The 21,299-nt window shown below is 40.9% G+C and overlaps 1 protein-coding gene across 15 annotated transcripts in view; it reads left to right on the top strand.

The window, feature by feature from the left end:
• MICAL3 (microtubule associated monooxygenase, calponin and LIM domain containing 3) overlaps positions 1 to 21,299 on the top strand; it is a 231,236-nt gene that overhangs the window by 184,151 nt on the left and 25,786 nt on the right. For 8 of the 15 annotated variants that reach the window (XM_090043473.1, XM_090043486.1, XM_090043482.1 and 5 more), the window contains 7 exons: positions 2,059 to 3,919; positions 4,939 to 5,033; positions 6,729 to 6,764; positions 9,652 to 9,702; positions 12,097 to 12,204; positions 12,959 to 13,052; positions 19,535 to 19,585. In XM_090043473.1, coding sequence (XP_089899599.1) covers positions 2,059 to 3,919; positions 4,939 to 5,033; positions 6,729 to 6,764; positions 9,652 to 9,702; positions 12,097 to 12,204; positions 12,959 to 13,052; positions 19,535 to 19,585 — 2,296 coding nt within the window. The remainder of the gene's footprint in view (positions 1 to 2,058; positions 3,920 to 4,938; positions 5,034 to 6,728; positions 6,765 to 9,651; positions 9,703 to 12,096; positions 12,205 to 12,958; positions 13,053 to 19,534; positions 19,586 to 21,299) is intronic. The other 7 variants (XM_090043487.1, XM_090043475.1, XM_090043483.1 and 4 more) reach the window with 4 other exon arrangements.

Raw genomic sequence — 21,299 nt, 5'->3', positions numbered from 1 at the left:
AGGACAGGTCTCCACCTTCAACATTACAGATTAGGGAGAAGGGGATTTCCCTTTCCAGGTACAGCAAAACCACCTGGACCGATACTAGCTTCCACCATGGTGGTGATCATGGCATCTCCTCTGCTAGTGTTTCCCCAGGCCCAGGGGACTGAGGACCAAACTATGTTCTGGAGGTAAAATTAGAGTTACTAATCTGGCTATTTGCATACCTCCCCATTGGACTCTTGGGGAGGGCATGCATACTATGCATATAACTTCCTGCCCACCCACCTCCCTAAAGGTACGTGTTTACCAGACTAAAATGTTTCCTGATCTAATTAAAACCAGTGCATTCTTTCAGACATGGAGATTATTAGTCCAGTACCCCTAAAATAAGATACCTTCTCTCACTTTATTTACTCCACAGTAAAAAATGTTTTCCTTGTTCCTAGGGGTTGTACATGTTAGGGTTTCTCCTTTTAAAGTATAAAGTTGTTATTGTCTGGGAGGGCCTCTGAGAGTACACCCCTTTCCTGTAAAATACTGATTACATTGGCCTCTCCTTCGGTGCTAAAGAAACTCATTGTTTACCACTTGAAAGTTGTTATCAAGTTTTGCAGTCATGGCCCCATTATAACATATGAGAAATGCATTTTATTTCAATACCACAGTGCATATAAACATGAGGATAATAAGGCTAAATGCAGCTTAACATTACCTATATGTATGTAGAGACTACACATGCCGTGTCAGTAAAACAATCTCAAGAAACCATAAAAGACACCCTATATACCCCTTAGGTTTGTGACTCTGTATTTATCCGAAATCCAAGACAGCTTCAAAGTTAAAATTAACCCCCAATAATTAGATTCTATACATGGAAAATTATAACAAATGTATATGTATATAAACTATTTATTTGGAGGAGTGTCTTAAATTCACCTTTCCCCCTAGCCACACAGCTGCAGCATGGAAACTGGGGGTGGAAGGCAGCAAACTGTGTGGGGTCAAGTGGCTTGATTCCTGCCTCTTGTCCCCAGCCTGTCCCCATACTACTTGCCTCTGGTGCCTGTCACATTGCAGTCTTCCTCCACTCCCCCTCAATTGCCTCCTCTGATTGCACCAGTGCCTGGCCCCCAGCCTCCACTTGCCACCTCTTCCCTGCCTCCCTCCCCCACCCCATCTGTTTACCATATGTGGCAGATTTGTCTCAGGCTCCAGTCCCAGTGCTGGTCTGGCAGCAGTAGCAGTGGCAGCCCCAGGCCTGGGTCAGGGCAGCTCCTTTTCTGCCAAGACAAATCCCCTTTTCCTACCCCATCTACCTCAGGTCTAGGTCAAGCCCCAAGTCAGCCATAGCTGGAGCAGCCGCAGCCAGCTCTTTGGTTGTCATAGGCATAGTAGTACTCCAAAAAAGCTGCATCTTGGAGTTGAATAAATATGGTACTCCTCTTCATTTGCTTGTGTAGCTAAAATGAGTTGCATGTTTTACATGCAGTAAAATAGTCCTGTTCAAGTGATGGTCAAGTTATGGTGTGCTTCCTCTGCAGCAGTGCCGTATCAGATTCAGAAATTGTATTAGTGTGCTTCAGATGAATGAAATTCACTCATCTACGTGAAATTTATGACCCCTTGAATCATTAGAGGAGTCCTGGCATTGCAGTATAAGCGAGCCTTTAGACAGGAACTGCCTCCCATTTCTGAGAAGCAGTCCTACCACAGCCAACTCTGGGTATTGTAGTCAAGAAATCTTGAAGAAGTCAGATCTACTTTGGGGAAGGGGTCTACCATTATGTGTTTACTTGGAGTGAGGCAAGGGGAGAGCTCCCTGGAATTTACCCCTTTTATTTCCAAAATTAAATTTGCCATATCAATTTGCAGTTTAGACAGCTTGTACTAGAACATATACCAAACAATAAATCAGCTCTTACATTGCTTTCCAGAGGAAAAGGATGTCAAATGCACTGTTTCATAGTTTGAAGCATCAGTCTTTCCTCTCTCAAACTTTCTCTGAAAGCCTAAGAAATGAACTAGAAATCTAATTCTTAGTGACTATTAATGATTACTTCTTTATTTCCATAGGAAATTAAGAATCCCCTCACTGGGCTGACATGCATGGACAAATCTCCAGAGACGCGCTTTTTTCCTGAGCCTGTTGTTCTTGAAGAAAAGACAAAAGATGAAATTCCTAAAGATCAGAAGGTTCAAAGCTCTTCTGTGTCACACTCTCCAGTACTCTCCCAACCAGTTGCATCACCAGAAGCTATCACACCTGCAGCACCAGTGAAATCTCAGCCCCCAACACCCACACTGACACCCTCTACTCAGCTCCCTATTTGTTCCCAACCTTTACCCTCTACTGAAGCATCCATTCCATCCCCAGTCGAACCTCCAGTGTGTTTTCAACCTGTTCCAGCCTTAACATCCACTCCTCTGGTCAAACTTGCTCTAAAAAGCCATGATAGTGAAGTGGAAAAGTTGGGGAGTCCTACTACTGCAGAAGAGGCCCTGAAGCGGAATAACCTTGTAGAAGAGTTCTGGATGAAGAGTGCTGAAATCCGGAGGAGCCTGGGGCTTACTCCAGTGGACAGAAATAAACGGTCAGACCCTAATTTCAATATATCAGCCCTTGAATCACCACCTCTGAAGTCTTATCACACTAAGAGTGCTTCAGAGCAGGAGGGTATCCATCTTGTTAAACCTGAACCTGTCCCAAGAAGGCTGACTACACCCAAGTTAGAAAGTGAGCAGATATCTATGCTGACTCCAAAATCTCCATCAGACAAAGAACTGAAGAGTTCCAATGAAGTAAAAAGAGATCTCTCCAGCAGCTCTGGACTCGGCCTTCAGGGCAGCTCATCTAACATGAAGACGTTGGCAAGCCAGAGCTTCAACACTTCTGACTCCACCATGCTTACTCCTCCATCAAGCCCTCCCCCACCACCTCCTCAAAATGAAGAACCAGCAACGTTGCGTAGAAAAAGGCATGAGGCAAATTGGCAAAATGAGGTAGAGTCTAAGCCAATTTTAGCAACAGCACCAGCACCCCATGCACCTCCACTTTATGAGCACAGCCATTCTGCCAAAGAGTCAACTGAGGCCCCAAAAGGCGAGGTACGAAAGTCATTTGCAGAGAGTGTGGATGAGATTCCATTTGCTGATGATGTAGAGGACACTTATGATGACAGGACAGAGGATACAAGTCTTCATGAGAAATTCTTTACACCCCCTACCAGTAGGCCAAGACCAGAGAAGCCTCTTCATCTGCCATTGGTTAAAGAGAATGGTGGACCACCATCAGGGGACGGGGCAGTGAACCAAAGGAAAAGGATGCTGCCTCAAGTTTCTCTAGAAGCCAAGGAACTAGCTGAGGAAAGAATGCGAGCCAGAGAGAAGTCTGTGAAGAGTCAGGCATTGCGGGATGCCATGGCTAAACAGTTGTGTAAGATGAAAGATATGGAAATGGCTGCTGTTGCTGGAGCCTCCAAGACACGAAAAGCATCTACTATGCCCATGACAACCAAAGAGCTGGTTTTTGAGTCCCCAAAGCATTTGGCTTTGAAAGTAGCAGAGGGCCCCATGCTAAAACATGATGTTGGTAATGAAAGATTCCCCTCATTCTCTGCTGATGTGGGTGTGCATGAAGGGTCAGTCACCTCATCAGAAGGCTCCAGTGGGAAAAGTAAGAAAAGAACTTCTCTCTTTTCCCCTCGTAAGAACAAAAAGGAGAAGAAATCCAAGAATGACAGCAAGCTGTCTGACAAATCCAATGGTGGGGCAGAGGAAGCTACCAAGCCCAAATCATTGTGGAAATCTGTTTTCTCTGGATACAAGAAAGATAAGAAGAAAAAGACTGATGACAAATCCTGCCCAAGCACTCCTTCTAGTAGTGCCACAGTGGAATCTGGAAAGCACAAGGGCTTTCCACTAGTTACCGCAGCAGGTATAATACATTTGTTAACCTATGTGTTATACTTTTGTTATAGCAGGAAATTCTTTGCAAAGAAGTTATTCCAGCTTGCTGCTATGCTGCGTTATGCTTGAGTCCATTCTCTCTTACCTACTGTGCAAATCAGGTTGACCCTGTACACCTTTGTTAATAGAATAAGTAGCTGGTGTCATTGAAACAGATTGTCTAATAGAAAGTGTGGTAAGTTACCACTTCTTTTTCATTTGGCTGAGTCTACAGGATTAGTCATTTTTGTAACTCAGCCTAACTCATTAGAAAGGAAATCTATGCTGTGGTGATTACCACCTTTTATCCTATTTGAATTCCCATTCCAACTCATGAATTTACTTTCACTGAACCTAGTATGAACTGCCTTTGGAGATTACCATGAATATTCCTTCATAAACTAGCAAGTAAATGGATATTGAAAAACATAACTATTTCTTCTGCCCTCTGCTCTTACTCTGTAGTCTGCCATCTCTATACTAGTCTAAAAATAGGAATTCTGTGTTCATTCATACATGCAGACCTCTTGTATGCTATGAAGTGCATAATCGAAGCACTTGAATGACAATTCAAGACCCTTATGACAGAGGCTAAGCATCTGACTTCTGAACTTGTACCAAAATGGAGCCAACCAAAATAATTTCAAATCTGCTGTCATCTAAATGCTCGGTCCATTTACTGGAGCTGTGACTTTGATCCAGGGAAGAGGAAAGAAGGTCTTGGTATTTTTAATATAATTCTCAAATTGATTTCCTTGAGAACCTGGTGCTCCCATTCTGCTAATTTTGTCTTATTTTTTGGTTTCAGTTCATAGAGTAATGCTTTTGTAGACGTTATGTTCCCTGGTAATGCAGCAGAGAAAGATTGATAGTATTAACTTTTTTCGTAAGATTAAGTCGGTCAGGATTACAGCTAAGGTGCAAGGTATCTGTGGAGAGAGAAAAAAATACAATTATAGTTACTAGTCTTCTAATTTTATCATCTCATTCTTATTACTGATTTCTCAGATTTGCAGCTCCGTCGACACTTGAGTTTCTCAGAGGACTCTGACCTCTCCAGTGATGACATTCTAGAACGATCTTCTCAGAAATCCAAGCGAGAGGTAGGCAGACCAGAAGCAGTTTGGATGTGGTCATTCTTTGTCATTTTTGCTATTTCTGCCTCACAGATGGTTTTCATATGAAATGGCTGACAGAAAGTTGAGCAGGATGGCATCCCTGAGACTTATTGTTTCAGAAAGGCTTATGGTTTCATAAGCAACAACCTACTTTGTCAAACTGACCTGCTTTGTTGTCTGTGACAGCTTATGCCCCTCTGAGCCAATTAGTCTCTAAGGTGCCACCCTGCCCTACCTTCTGCCTGATGTCAGACTAATACAGCTTACCTCCTCTGTGCATATGAAATAGTTGAATCAAACCTGAAATCAGCCAGTCAGATTCAACAATGTTAAGGTTCCACAGTGCCATCCTGTGGCAGATCCGTTGTCTGACTGCCACATTTCCTTACAAAAATGTGTATATTGTCTTGTTCTGAAGGTGGGATCATTTGTTCTTGTAAAGATAATGCTGACAGTCTATTGCAACAGAAATGTCATGTCTCAGCAGTAGATATCAGTGGTTCGAAAGTTGCTTAGAAATTTGCTTTTGGAATATTGACACTGTAAGGTGAAGGTCTGGTTTCAGTACCAAAATGGAGCCAACCAAAATAATTTCAAATCTGCCACATTGTTGTGACAGTAGATCGATATGGCAGAATTCCAAACAAACTACAGACAAGGATGTTACTCAGCCAGGAATAGCCAGGACACGGCATCTACCAAAGAGGAAACAACCAATTTGTGGTTCTGCAGGTGGTATGTGTGTGCCTGTTTCCTCTGGGAGAAGGGGGATGTATGCAGTGTGCTTTATGATTTTTTTGTCTGCAGAGTTTCTTACTCTGCAATTGTTTTTCCTCCCATTTTGTAACTGCTCCCTGTGAAGAATCTATGGGAATTCAGCATGTTCACATAATCTCTCTAGGCATAATTAATGATTATTTGGTTGAAGCTGTGTTTACCTGTGATCAAAAGATGTGCCAGGAGCCAGGAACCCTGGCATATTGCTTATTTATATTTATTATTTAAATAAATTAGAGGCAGTGGCAGTGTTGAAATAGGGAAAAGTTACAGCAAAAATAAAATTAAAATATAAATATGAGCATCTTTCTCCTACTCTGAGGGATTCTTGGATCTGCACTGGAGTGTGGAGAGTGAGTTCAGCTTTTTGAATCTCAGTACACCAATTCCCAGCTCAGACTTGAACTATGGTTTTGGAAATAAACAAGTGATTTTCTTTTTGTTTCTGCTGCTGCTTTGCTGAACCCTAGCTCTTAATGGAGAACTCTCATTAGCAAAAAAGAGCCTTACAGGGGAATGTTGTAGATCTCCACTCAGATGGTCAAAAGTTCCCTCACCTCAGTCACAAACCCAGGCTACAGCAGATGCCTGATTCAGTGGGGGAAAGGACTTGGTTGATTTGGGCAGGTTGGTAGTATTGTAAGTGGAAACACACCAGGAGGTGCTTTTCATTGGGACCTGTAGTTGGATTAATGAGCCCTAATAAACAGGGCTAGGGAGGGATTACAGAACTGAAGTAAAAGGGACTGTTTCCTGGGTTACTCAAATTTCTGAGCTTATCGCCCTTCTCAGGTGGGAGAAAGTTTTTATTCTGAGAACTACACTATTTTTATATTGGATTCCTTTCTTTTCTTTTTCTCTTCCATTCTTTCCTTGCATGCTCACAAACTGTTTCATGAAAAGTTTTGCATTGTACCCAAGATGCAGAAGAAGGATGAGGTATTTGGGGAAACAGAGGAACAATATACAATATGAAGGTTTCAGATAACAGTCATGTTTCTGTTCCAACTTTTGAACTAACTGTGAGGGGGAAAAAAAGCAAGACTGAAATAAGTAACATTTCTGCTCTCAGAGTTGGGGCACTGTCTTTAATAGTCACATTTTCCTTCTATCTCTGTACAGAGCTCCATAATATAACATGTTTTTTGCAGAAGACAGACCCCTGGTTGCTGAGCATTCCAGGGCCTGATGATGCTGGCAGGTGTTCTCAGTATCCTGATACCAAACAAAATGGACGTAGTCTTTTTTTAATTTTCTAAGCCCTTTCACACTAGCAGTAAAAAGCCAAGGGTATGGTTTTCTTGTCTAGTAATCTCCCATTTGCTGTTGCTGAAGTGACAGTTAAGGAACTGTTTTCTCAGTTCCTGCCTGTGCTTTCTAGGAACAGTGATTTGGGAGTACATGCACTCATTCAGAGGGACCATACCACAGAGATGTCAGTCAAAGGCCTAAAAAGAGATCGTATGTCCAGGGATGTGCCTTTATACCACACCTGGGAATGCTGCACTGCTGAAAGAAATTAATCTGGCAAATTGACAGCACTGATGTTAGGGTTTGTGCCTTTTAACTACAAACTGCCTCAGCCAGCTGCTTATTATGAGGAAGAGGTGGCTTTCTTTGTGCTACATAACTTTTATCTGAACTCCTTGTAGACTAAAATCAGCTGATGCTGCTTTTCTTTGGTTGCTGTATTGACCTTGCTTCCCAGAGGGTTTGCCCTGTTTAGTCTGCCCTTAGCAGCATTAGTGATCAGCAGTGAATTATCTTGGCATTGCCTAGTCTGGTGTCTTTTAACAGAAGCCTCATTTAAAGAATGGTAATGTAATTCCCCTGTGGGGTGTGTGCTAAAAGGCATACGTCTGGGGTGTGCATGTGTGTGTGTGTGTGTGTGTGTGTGTGTGTCATTGTTAGTGTGCAGTACATAGTGTTGTGATCAGGTGCACTTTTCCTGTTGTGGGCACTTTGCTTAAATACTAGAGTTTGCATATTTTTCAGATTTTCATTTGTGATTGATTTTAATTAAATGCTGGCACTTTGCCCAGGATGGCATGGTGCCCTCTGCTTCTCATTGCACAATGGAAATTAACCTTGCTTAAAAAAAATTAGGCAGTGTATAGTCACTTCACCTCTGTGGTGTTATATTCTTTGGATAGATGAGATAGCAACTGCATTTCTTCCTTTTTGAGTTGAAATTACAAGACAAAAGAGCCAGTTATTACTGACTCTAAGCACAGCTCCTCAGTGAGCCATTGCTTTTGCTTTCTGCAGTGAAACGTTCCAAAAAACATGCATCAGGATTTAGCCTGTACCAATGTAGTAAGTGTTGCTATCTCTATCCCTAAAACTCCTTGGACATGTCTTATTAAGGTAGCCAATATTAGCTTCCATTGATTTATGAGATGCATCCTCCTCTCAAAGAGTGTTTCCCTAGCTTGCAAAGTGATGAATAAGATCTTGGTAGTAGAACCCAGAGCTTGTTTTTAATGTACAAAAGGGCAACACTTAAACGATATATGCCCCAGAACTTCTGAGAGAGCCAGTAAAACAGAAATGAGGGAAAGTGCGTCACTGAGACAGCAAAAGAGCTGCAGCTTCTGCTGCTCTGAAAGCTTGAAGAAATTACACGAGATGTTTACTGTGGAGTTGCCAAATTAGGTCTGTAGTAAACTTTTCAGCGTCTATACATACAGCCCTATTAGACCATAGTAAACTAATGAGCACCACCATAGGTTGGTGTTAACACAAGTACTACCCTGTGGTGGCTTTATTTAGTGCTCTGCAACCCACTGATGGGGCTGGCTAGAGCACAAGGGTGCTTCAGTATGGAGGCCCTCTGCCAGCTAGCCCCAGGCTGACCCTTTGGAGACCCCTGCCAGCTGGGGCTGCTCTGACCTGACACAGTGTGCTGCAGTTCTGGGTGCACATGTAAATTCAGTGCCTGGCAGCAATAAACTCTCATGCGTACTGTGCTGGAGTTTATTCAGTTGACTTTGTTGCGTGTGTAGATGCACCCACAGAAACGTGAGTCACATGACAGTCCAGGTAAAAGCAAAACCCAGTTATATGGCACTTGCTTAATAAAGAATAGGGAATTGTTCATTTACACATGAAATGGACAGTCTTCATTGTTACAAAATTGTATTGCATCTACCTTAGTGGGATCCTGAGCCTTGACTTAAGGTTCCTAGGTTCTAATGTAATGCAAATGACCACAACACTAATGTTAGTGAATGTGAACCTGTGATTTAGAGACATTCATCACTGTTATTTTTGGATAAATTTGCTGAAAGCATTTTCTGTTCCTGGCAAGAAATAAAGGATGAACCAGGCAAACCTAGAGTCTTTCCAAACAAAATATTTTTCTGTTTCTAAGTGAACTTGGTTGTATGTGTGTTTATTTTTTTAAAAGCAGTATATGCTTGACTGAACTGGTTCATATCAAACAAACTAACCTCAAAGCAAACTCACCTCATTCTGTCATTCCAAACTTTGAACATGCATTTTGTCTGTCTACACATCTCCATATAGTTATTGCCAGAGAGGGGTTAAATCCATAGTGTTCTGGGGCCACAGAAACCTCTGAGGGGATCTCCAGGCTGAATTGCCTCCCGTAAGTGGGAATCACCTTCAGCAGTGCATAAATTGGTTTGTGAGGAGACAACTTCCATTGTGTGTAACTGAGCCGCACCAAGTTCATCATTTGTGCCAATTTTGTTGCATTTAAAAAGAGCTTTGTTTTATTATTTTGCATTAATTTTCAATGTTGAACTGATTTTGCTCCATTTTGTTTGTTTTATTTTTTTCTGTTATCATTCCCCTTTTAAAGTCGATTTATGTACCACACGCCTTGGCATTCAAGAGATCATACTCGTCAAAGGTAGTGTCTCCATTCCCATTAGCTGGCCATTGTTGCATGCATGCCCATTTTATTAACCCATTGAATCCATAGCCCCACACCACATTTGCACTAACACCATGACCCTTAACTGTGCATGCATGAAATGTTAGCAAACATTGGCAGCAGAATCTTCCTTGAAATTATCTGTTATCTGGAAAATGAATCCTAGGACCCAAAACTTTGTGCCTTGTTAGAATGCATGCAATAATCAGTGCAATATGAAGTACAAAAAGAGGGTGGTTCATCATGCTGCAAGATATCCTGGAGCTTCAGGTGCTTTTAGAACCCTTAGCCTCATAATCTGCTGATTTGCTAGGTAGACCATGTACTGCAATATGTGTTTCAAGAACAGTCTCACCATACAAAAGCAAGTGACTATGTTGGCTTTCAGGATCCTTCAGTACTCTTGGATACCCCCTGAAATCTTAATGAAATTCTACCTCGGGCTGAATTCAAAGGACGGAAGTTACATTCATTTTTCAGGAATATCACTCTTTCATAAACTTCATCACCACCCCCAATTTAGTCACAGGTAGAATCTTAGACTCTCATACAGAATCATTTACTGTCAGTCCCTATTAATTTGCCTTTTTAACTTGAATATTCTTTCTGGATTATGAGCAAAAGAATGGAGTGGCAAAATACTAACTTATTTCCCTTGGAGAGCTGGTGATGGTCCCTATACCATCCCTCTTGGTTTAGAAGTCTAAGAGGTTGCTGCCTGTTGACTAAACTCTACTGAAGATACACGTTGAGAACTAGCTTACAGAAATGGACTTTTCAGTTAGGACTTGTAATAGCATAAATTCACTAAGAATAGACGAGACAGATAATTAGATAAAATAGAGAAAAGAAACTTAGGTCATCTTTTCCCAACATTTTGACCTTTGGCTTGATGTGTCCTGATGATACAGTTTCAGAATTGTCTTTGATTATGGAGAAGAAAGTGTCTGTTTCCCTTAATTGTTGAATCTGTGTGTGTATGTGTGTATATATGCACACAGTTATGAAACCCTTTTAAGTCCTGTAACCAAGTATCCATGTAGGCTACAACACAATCAGCCAAAATCACTGAAAAGGTGGTTGTACCTTTTACACAGACAAGTCATGCTGTTACAGTCAGTCTTGGTTCCTCTTTCAAGCATGCTTACATTCAGGTCTCTTTGAGCTTGCCTATACAGTGGAGTTGCATCTTATATGGGGGTTAGGTTCTAAAGTCGGCGTGTAAGGCGAAAATCATGTATAGTCACAATTACCCTTGGACTTGCCCAGTGGTACAGTCTGCTCCCTCCCCCATCCAGTGGTACAGTCCCTCCTTCCTGCCCAGGGCAGCCTGCACCAAACTCCTGCTCTGCCAGGGTTCACAGCTTCCCAGCAGGGCTGCTCCCAATGTAGCTGCTTGCCCCTGTGCACAGCGCTGTGGGGGGCAGCTGCAGGCTGAATCCACACAATTGGCACTCTGGGGCATATGCATATGATGAATTTGCATAAGTTAAATGTGCATATGATGCGAGTCCACTGTACATACAGAAATTGCACCAATTTAACTTCAGCCACTACAAAGTTTACCAGTTAACCTAAAACAGCTTTATCAGATTAACTCCCCCATGTGGACACTGTTATGCCAGAATAAAAGTGCTTACATGGTGGTGAGGTGACGTGGAGGGGTGTCATACCAGCAGAACCAAGTCAATTTAAATTCATATTTAGCTTATATAAGTATAACTTTCCCAAATAGACAAGCCTGTAATCTGTTAGTACAGAGTGATTTTAAGAGTGTCCACACAAAGGGATTGTGCAATTTTAACTAAGGATTTGTGCAGATAAACTGTTTACCACAAAGTAGATAGAAGGAAGGATTTCCCATGCGTCAGCTGCTCTGTGGTAATTGTCTATGTGCACACTTTTCACTTAGGGAAAGCTTAGCATCTTCCATTGAGTTTGTTTCAGTGAGAGTGTTGAATGACCACAGGTTAGGTGTTGTCTCCTGCAGGGTAAGGACATGTCCACCTATCACAGAGCAGGTCTTATGTGGTAAAGCTCTGTCCTTTTTGATGTTCAGTAAAGAGTTTATTTGCATATACTTTAAATCTTTTTAGAAATAAACTTAATTAAATGAGTTCAATTTTTCTATGCAGACTGGGTCTTTAGACTTTGCAGTTGGCCCACACACTTCTTCACTCCTCGTTGGCCTGGAAAGTGTCACTTGCTTCACTGCAAACACCTGTGTACCTAGAACAACTTGACTGTTTGAGAAAGGGCTGCTAGTGAAGGATCAGCTCTTTTGCAAGGTTAAAGGAGAGGAGGGACCTTCCTTTTCACCAATACTTACCTGTATGCAAGTGAAATCTTCTTTTGTTTTTCCATTTGCAGAGAACTTATACAGAGGAGGAACTGAATGCCAAGCTCACCAGGCGAGTGCAGAAAGCTGCCCGGCGACAAGCCAAGCAGGAGGAGCTAAAGCGGTTACACAGAGCTCAGGTAGTACCTGAAAATGCTTTTGTCCTGGAAAGACATGCTCTGTACTGTCCAGGCAAGCCACATTATACAGTCACTCAGCAGAGGTGTGCAAGAGGAAACTATATATGTATTTATGTATTAGATTTACATGCTGCCTCTTCCTAGAAGCTCAGGGCAGCTTACTCTCCTCTATATTAATATAATTTTACTGCTTCCATTCACTCTATCACGTTGGGTGCCCTATCTCAAACATTAAAAGTTTCTCAAAGCTATTGTGATGAAGCAGAGGAAGAAAAATGGCAATTTGTGAATATCACATCGTATAGGCTCGTCCTATAGCTGGACATCCTACCACTGCATAAAAACACCATTAATTGAGTGTTACAGCAAATGACTGAATAATATTTGATTCTGCTATGATAGTGATAATTGTATTAGCCAGATAAGTTGTAGTGAGATTTTGATGCCTTAGCTGTTTCCAAATTGATTTATTATTTGAGCACCCTTGCCATTTGTGTTGTCATCCTAAGCAAACTGCACCACCTCTTGCATTGGGGAGTTGGAATATTGCCTGTTTGCCCTAGTTTTATGAAGGAAACGCATCTCTCCTAAACAGAAGTAACCATGACCTGCCTCTAAACCATCATATGTCAAGTTGAACATTCTTTTTGGAGTTTCTGGGTGAAAGGGGAGGAAGCAATCATTTGGGCCCAAGTGACTGAGTGTGACAGTATGAAAATACTGATGAAAGTGCTCCCCTCCTACTCTCTAACAGATCATCCAAAAACAGCTGGAGCAGGTAGAAGAGAAGCAGAGACAGCTGGAGGAGAGAGGGGTTGCAGTGGAAAAGGCCCTTAGGGGAGAAGCAGGTATCTTACAGTATTTGGTTTGTTTTTAATGTTTGTTAATTAAATGCTCATGCAAGAGCTGATAACAGTTATGCAAAAGTTCATAAAATTTTAGTTTTTAGAGACAAGGGGTGCACTTTGAAAGTGCAAGTACAGTATTTTATCCTGGAATCAGATCTTGAATCTGTTCTTTTTTTCCCATTGGAACTTTGAGACCCAGTTTTTCCTGATGATCTTCTAACTCTGGCATTTTACTCCCTATCAGAAGTCTCTGATGCATTTGCCTTGAGTTGGAACTCAGGAAATGCTTGTCTATTCATTGTTGGAGCCAAATATGTTGGTCTGAATATTAGTTGCTTCCTAGACCAATTGCACAGAGGTTTTCTAGTGGGGACTTGCATAAAACTGCTATAGTAAGAAGAGCACCATTTCCCATAGGTGAGGGAGGAGAAATAACTGTGAAACTGTGTGCGTGTTTTCTGTAGCATGTTGTATTATCCAAGTTAGCGTCCTTTCAAGGGACCATCACAGAACAGCTTCAGCAGGTACTTTCTCCTCAATGTACAGCCCAGCATACTGATAACCTTCTCACTGAGTTATAGATAGCAGAAATCCACACACGTACCAAAAGGTGTCACCATGTCATGTTGTTAAGGGAATGTAGTATATGTATGGCTAAATGAAATGACCATTACCAGCCCAGGGTGGAAGGTTATATGAGAACATGCATTTTGAAGGATACATTTCTACCTTTATTTCCCTGTGAAGCGCCAATTCAGCAATACTAATCCCATGTTAAAATGAAAAGGTCCAATAAGAAATACCCAACAGGCAAATGCAAGTGAATATGTCTGGCAGGCCTGGATGTGATCACTACACCACATAGGGCCTAGAAATCAGAAATGTTAATAGTTGGAGAGCTGTTTGAAAGTTGGCACAGCTTGGTGCCTTTGCATTATGGTGAAAGTGCAGCCACCATTTTTGTAAGGACTGCACTTGTTTGCATGCTAAAGAGTCACTGAAAGAAAGATCTGTCATGGTCTTCTCTAGTTACTACTCAGCCATCTCACTTTATGTTTCTACCTCAGTCGGACATTCTGAAAGTTTCTGTAGAAACAGTTTAATTCATAGTGGCTAATTAAAACAAAGATCTTCACTTGAGTCATGTGGTCAGCATAGGAGTACTTGCTTGACCACTTCACTGGATTTTACGTTCCAACTGACTGCTTAATGTGGAGGTTCAAAAACTATCTGATTTAATAACACATCTGCAATGGCACTCCTATCTCTATACTATTTTTGCATTTATATATAGCCTTACTGTCTTTCCTGAATTACCAGTTATTGCAGTTTATTAATACAACTCTCCTCTCTAGTTATTCCTTTTTTTTTCTCTTTCATCCTGAATTCTTTCTTCTTTGTCCTCCTGCTGCTGACATCCAGATAGAGAGTGCCACTGCAATCTAGAAGAAGCATCAAAGAAGTCCAGGAGTAATTGAGAGTGGTTTTGGATATCTGATGAAGGGAAAGGGAACTTAAATTTAGGGCCTTGTATAACTTCTTATAGAACTTCACAAAAACCTAAAGCCAACTCTGGCTTACCTTGAATGCTTGTGACCATTTCTTAAAGGAGGATTATGGGACTACACATTACTCCATGTTCTATTGAGAGAGACTCTTGCTTCAGCCAGCCTCTAAGAGGTGTTCTGGGCTCGTAAAACACCTTATTTCCACCAAATGGTTGTTCTAGTTAAGTTTTATCTTATCAAAAAGGATTCAGCAGTTTGGACTCTTCCAAATTTTGCAGAGGATGAACAGGAAATGCATCTATTCCAGAAAAAGTCTTAAACCAATGTTGGATGAAACACAGGTCAAAACATAACCTCTCTCCCCCACTTCCCAAGCATGCCCCTGTGTGTGTGTGTGTGTGTGTGTGTGTGTGTGTGTGTGTGTGTGTACTTACACACACACACTACACACACACACACACACACAGATGCACATATATCTTCATCTTAAACACAGCATACATCTTGTTTCTCAATGGAGACAGTGGCATTGCCTCCGACACTCACCTGGCAATGATTGCTGCATCTGAAACCATTGCAAATGCCATTATATAGCAAGGTCTTGAGTCTTGCTCTTATGTTTTGGGTCATGTATGATCAGGCCTGTCTCTTAATGAATTCTTGTAAGTAAGGGGGTTAAAAAAGAGAGAAAATGTATACGGTGCTGATGCAACATCTAAAGAGGACCACTTCTGCTTAATAGTTTCCTACAGATAGAAAAATGTGCTGGTATTTAATTAGGGTGAAGGAAACACAGCTTTATTATATAGTTTGTCAATACAGAAGCTGAAATCTAGATGTAGAGAAATAACTATGCAAGATCATACCAGTGGATCATCTAGTCCAACATCCTCTCTTAGGATTTAGGGCAAACAGATTATTTGGTACACTAAATAGTGTAGGGAATACCATGCATCAGCTAGCTGCTCTGTGGTATCTGGGTATGTTCATGCTCTTACTCTGTGGGAAACCTCAACTTCGGTATGTTGGTTCTCAAGTTCCATTTACTGCAGAGTGAGAGTATGCATGAAACTAGTTGCTGCAGAGCAACTGACACAGTAATTCCATGTCCCTTTTAACTTGGTCATACTCTGAGATGGTAGCCAGCATTGGATGCTTCAGGGAAAAATACCAAACTGTAGTAAGTATTGTGTGTCCTAAGGAGAAATGTCTTTCTAACTTTAATTACAGGTTCATTTTTGTTTTGAAACATGAAGGTTTAAATTGGTGTTATTGTTATTAATTTTAGATGTTCCTATAACGTGCTAGATATGTTGGTCCTCCCTTCAGGTTTATAGAGTCTGCCAAGCCAATGGTAGGAAGAAGCATGCAGGTAAGGTAGGCAAAATATGGAACTCTTAAGCTGTTTTCAGTTGCCCCTTAAACTTTCCATTTCTAGCTTTCCATTGTAAAGGGAAATCCTGCTTCTCCAACCTGCTGGAGTTCTTTGAGGTTGCTAGCAAGGACATGGACAAAGGGGATCCAGCTGACACAATGCATTTGGACTTTCAAAAAGCTTTCAACAAGGTCCCTTGCTAAAAACTTTTTTAAACTCAGTTACCATGGCGTTGGAGGAAAGGTTGTCTCATGGACTGAAAGCTGGTTAAAAGATGGTCACTTTTTTCAGAATGGAGGGAGGTCTAAAGTGGGATCTACATTAGGCACAATTTTGTTCAACATTTTCATTAATGATCTGGAAGTGGGGGTGCACAGTGAAATCTCCAGGTTTGCAGATGATACCAAATTATTCCAGGTAGTCAAATCCCAAACTGACAGAGAGGAGCTGCAGAAAAATCTTACCAAACTGAGTGGGTAAAAATATGGCAGACAAACTTCAGTGTCAACATATGCAAGGTAATGCACATGGAGAAAAATAAGCTTAATTATGTGTACACAGTGCTGGATTCTGAATTAGCTGATATGACTCAGGGAAGGGACCTTAGAGTCATTGTAGATAGTTCTCTAAAAACATCAGCTCAGTGTTCAGCAGCAACCAGAAAAAACCAATAAAATATTGAGATTGTTAAGAAGGGAATTGGAAAAAAAACCCAGGAATACCATCATGCCATTTTACAAATCCATGGTGCACCCACATCATGAACACTGTCTGGTCTCTGCATTTCAAAAAGGATGTAGTAAAATTGGAAAAGGTACAAAGAAGACAACCAAAATGATGAGAGGTATGGAGCAGTTGCCATACAAGAAGAGGCTAAAAAGGCTAGGACTCTTTAGTTTGGAAAGGAGAAGGCTGAACAGGGATATGATAGAGGTCTATAAAATGGAGGGTGTGGACAAAGTGAACAGAAAACTGTTATTCACAAAGTCCCAGAATATTAAAACTAGGAGGCTCCCACTGAAATTAGTAAGAGACAGGTTTAAAACTAACAAGAGTAAGTACTTTTTTACACAATGCATAGTTAACTTGTGGTATTGATTGTCACAGGAGGTGGTAGAGGCAGATAGGATAGCCAGGTCCAAAAAGGGACTAGACAAATTCCTGGGTGACAGATCCGTTAATAATGGTTAAACAGAATGGTTGGAGATGTTTCCTCTGTCATCTCTGAGCCAGCAATGGTGGATGCCAGGGATAGTAATGAATAAAGGATGGATCACTCCAGATATATCTGGTTCAGTGTTCTCCCTCCAGAGCACACAATTCCTGCTAGTGTCAGAGATAGGATGCTGGGCTAGATAGACCACTGGTCCGACCAAGAATAATGCTTCTTGTGTTCTCAGTTATTATTTATACTTTGTATGCATTTACATGTTTCGTAGCAATGAGTCTCATGAACTAAGGCATACATTGTCGCAGTATTTCCTTTCAGATTTTCTGCCTTTTGATTTCCTCCCCCTTTATTCTTTTATGATAAAAAATAAACAAACAAGCACCAAATCTGTTTTTCAGCACCATTCATCATCTCTATGTCCCCTTTCGATCTCTTTTCTACCCTGAAGAATTTTAAATTTCTCCTAAAATTTAAATCTTTTTGTGACTTTAATTTTTCCTATTATCCACCTTTGTACTGCTTATATTTCTGCAGTATCTTTTTGAGATAGTGACAGAAACTGCGGTATTGTTGATGAGAATTCATCTACCCATATGATTCATTAAACTAGTTTCAATTAATCTATTCTATATACATCTTAACATTTTGTTTGCTTATTGACTGCAACTGAGCAGATTTTTCCATCACTCATGGTGGTGCCAGACTCTAAGAAGTTATGGTTAAGTTAGGACCTAGCCATAACAATTAACAGCTCAGTTTATTCCTTCCTATTTGCATTACCTTGTATTCATGAAAACAGAATATCATGTACCATCATGTGGGCCCATTCACCTAGTTTAGTTTGGCCCTTCAAGAAGTTCCTTGATCTATTTTAGTTTTGACTAGCATAAATATTTTTATCTTCCAGTGTTTCCGTCTCATTGTTCACACTTTTTTTTTCAATCTATAGTAAATATTTGATCGCTACAATTATTGTACAGGTGATGAGGCACACTACTGTTACTCTTTTGCCCTGTAGAAATGTGAATATTTAATTATTTATTCTTATGTTTAATGTTCTGATTTGACTCTACTTTTGATTCTTAGGAGACATTTGTCTCCTTCCATAGCTACTTAGTTTCCTTAATAGCATACCAGGCTACTCTGTCTTTGAAAATCTAACCTATTGATATTTCCACAGATGAAATTCAAGCCATAGAAACAATACCTTTAAGCATTCTGGTCTCTAGATAAAAATTTCTATGTACTGAGGTACTAGGTCGTCTTTTTGCATCACTGCTGCTTTTTAAGGCACAGGAAGATAAGCAGTGTTGAAGGTTTTGTTCTGCCTTCTGGCTAGTGCTCCATGGAAGATGGCACTCTGTACATAACATAGGTATTAGCAGTGTTTGCATATAAATTCACTGGCCTGGTGAAACCGGTTGGGTTTGGGCTCCTTCTCAGGTTTTATGTTCTGTTAACTGATTTCAAATCAGTAACTAATGAGGGAAGCATCATCTTAAATATTTCCTGAAGCTTTTTTTTCCTCTTCCTCTTCCTTTATAGTGATCTTGGGTAGCTGGTTTTAAAAGACAAGGACAATGTCTCTTACGTTCAGATCACTGTAGGACTATTAAAGAGTCTTTCTTCTTTATGAATTGAACTACTTGCAGTGGGAAATTATGTGCTCAGCCAAACAGAAGGAACTACATTATACATCTTACCCTAAAAACCATAGTGTAGAACCAGACTGCTGGCTAGCCCTTCTCTAGCAGAGGTGCATATACACACTGTATGACTGCACATTTGCACAACTACACAAACTCTTTCTTTCCTAAGCATATACCTACATTAAAATACATGTGTTTTCACCTGTACATGCTCCATATTAGCAGATGCATATACCTTGTCTTCCTAAGATGCATGTATGCATGCAGTTGCCAGCTGTGGCAGCATACAGTGCCCTACAATCACGAGCTGAACCCATGCACTCTCTTCTCATGCTCACCTCCCAAGAAATCAATCCTTATACCTCTTCTGCAGCTTCCCTGATAAACTATATTGCTTCCTTCTGACGTGTTTTTCAGCATGGAAGCAAATAAGAATAGTTGTTACCTTCTCAGCAAGAAAAGAAAACAAGTTGGTGTCAAGTCCTGGTATAAACTGAATGAGGTGAAGAGTCTCTGTACAGACCTCTTGCCTTTTCCTCCTGGAAATCCATGCCTGCCTGCCTGCCTGCTGGGAATTATTATTCTGTCCCCATACTCAAAAAATGTGTGTGTGTGAAAATATGTTTACATGTATGTGGCTGCATGATTTTTTGTTATTTCTGTCTCTGTCTCCTCTCTCTTTCCTTCTCTTGTGTCTGTCTGTCATATATTGCTTTGATTTTGTGGTGTTAGGGTGGGTATATGACTCAATAACTCTCTTCACCACTTCCTTGTTGTAGACTATTGGGGAGAGTCTTATTACAGTGACCTCATCGACTTGCACCTGGGTGGTATGTATAGCGGAACCTCTGCTGACACTAACCCTGCTGACACTCCTCCTTCCCACCCTTCCCTTCACCTACTTCTCCCATCCTTGGCTTACAAACAACAAGAAGAAACAAGTCTTGCACATAACTGATTGGCTACAGCAGAACCCCTTTTCCAGCTCAAGGAGAGGAGATCTTGTCCCACACCACAAACTATTCATAAGAGATTTTGTTCCACAGCCAGATAGTCTGTCCCTCTTCTCTTCTGATTTACAGAGCTTAATTCTGTTTCTAAATTTCTAAATTTGAATATCTAGCCCTTGAATGTCAGCCGCCTGTCTTGTTAGTAAGAAGTCAATTCTGTAATCTGGTAATCCTTCCCAAAGACAGCCTCTCCCTCCAGGTTTTATCAGGGTAAAGAATTTATTATACAGTGAGCCAGAGGATACAAGGACACAGAAACAAGCATGTGCAAAATGCAGGAGCTGCTCACACTCTGGGGAAATAAATCAGAGGCAGTGCTCTCCTACTTCTCCTTTGGCTCCTCTTGTTTCTTCCAAAGGAATCCAGAATGTTTTGATGTCTTGACAAGAACAAAAGGTTCCTATTAGGAACCTCAGAAACATTGGTGAGTGAGGGGTATTACTTCTCTCATTTTTCCTTTACTGGAGGGTAGAAGGGAGTCTGCTCTCAGAATCCAGATCTCTCTTTCCCTAAGACCTGCTTTGCAACATTGGAATGTTAATCTGGAAGCTTCTTATATTAATTCTTTATCACACTCACCATGCCAAAAACTACATTAAAGTGAATTGCTCTTTTTATTGGATGTTGGGATTAAAATCATCCCTCTGACATTCCAGTTCTCCTCTCTTTGATGAATGCTGCTGCTTGGATCCCTTCATATGTGGTTTTAGTATAAGATTGTAAATTCCATTTTTCTATAGTTTGCCCACCTTGAAAATTAAAATCCTTTCCTTTGCTGTTTTAGCTTCCTCTCCCCCTTCCTGTGGCAATTTCCTATTTTGATTGCCAAATCTACTTTAGTAGAGTTGGTGAGCAACCAGCATTCCCCATGTGGACTCATCAGAAAGCCAACTGCTCACTTGATTTGTCTTCTCCAGCTCTCATTCCATTTGTTTTTAGAATGTTAAGTTATTAAAACCAAAGTGTATTTATGAGTAGGGAAAACATTTGTGTCTATATCTCCAGTATGACAAGGATGGATGGGGCTACCCAAGTAAATATACTCTAGGACTAATTCACAGCCCATTGCAGACAGTGGGAGTCTTTCAGTTGATTGTAATCTCTCCAAGTTCAATTTGCTTGTGTGCTTTTTTTTGTTACTGTCACTTTTTTCCATAAACTTTTTCCCAAGATGTCCCCCCAGCCTTAGCTTCCCTATTCCATAATGTGACTAGCTAGCCACTGAGGATAATTCCAGTCTAACATCATACACCATGCCTTCGGGGGGGAAAAAATCATCATCCATATTCAAGTATCAGTGCATAAGGTTTCCCCCCAACCCTCCCTTTTCTTACCCTAAGTTGTTATCCAGATCCTTTGAGATGATTTTCATGCAGCTCTCTCTCCATGGAGCCCTGTATTTCATTTATTACATCAGTCTCTGTCTTTCTTTTCTGAAATATCATATACTGAGAGATTTTGAAGAGCCCCCAGATCTATCAGTTCTGTCCCTGCACCATCCTGTGTGGTCAGTAGGAGCTGTAAAAGGGTTGAT

This window comes from Crocodylus siamensis, chromosome 4, assembly GCF_052110815.1.
Source record: "Crocodylus siamensis isolate JL-2025a chromosome 4, ASM5211081v1, whole genome shotgun sequence".
NCBI classification, from domain to species: Eukaryota; Metazoa; Chordata; order Crocodylia; family Crocodylidae; genus Crocodylus; species Crocodylus siamensis.
Note: the sequence above shows the minus strand (reverse complement) of the source record. Positions and strands in the feature narration are given on the sequence as shown.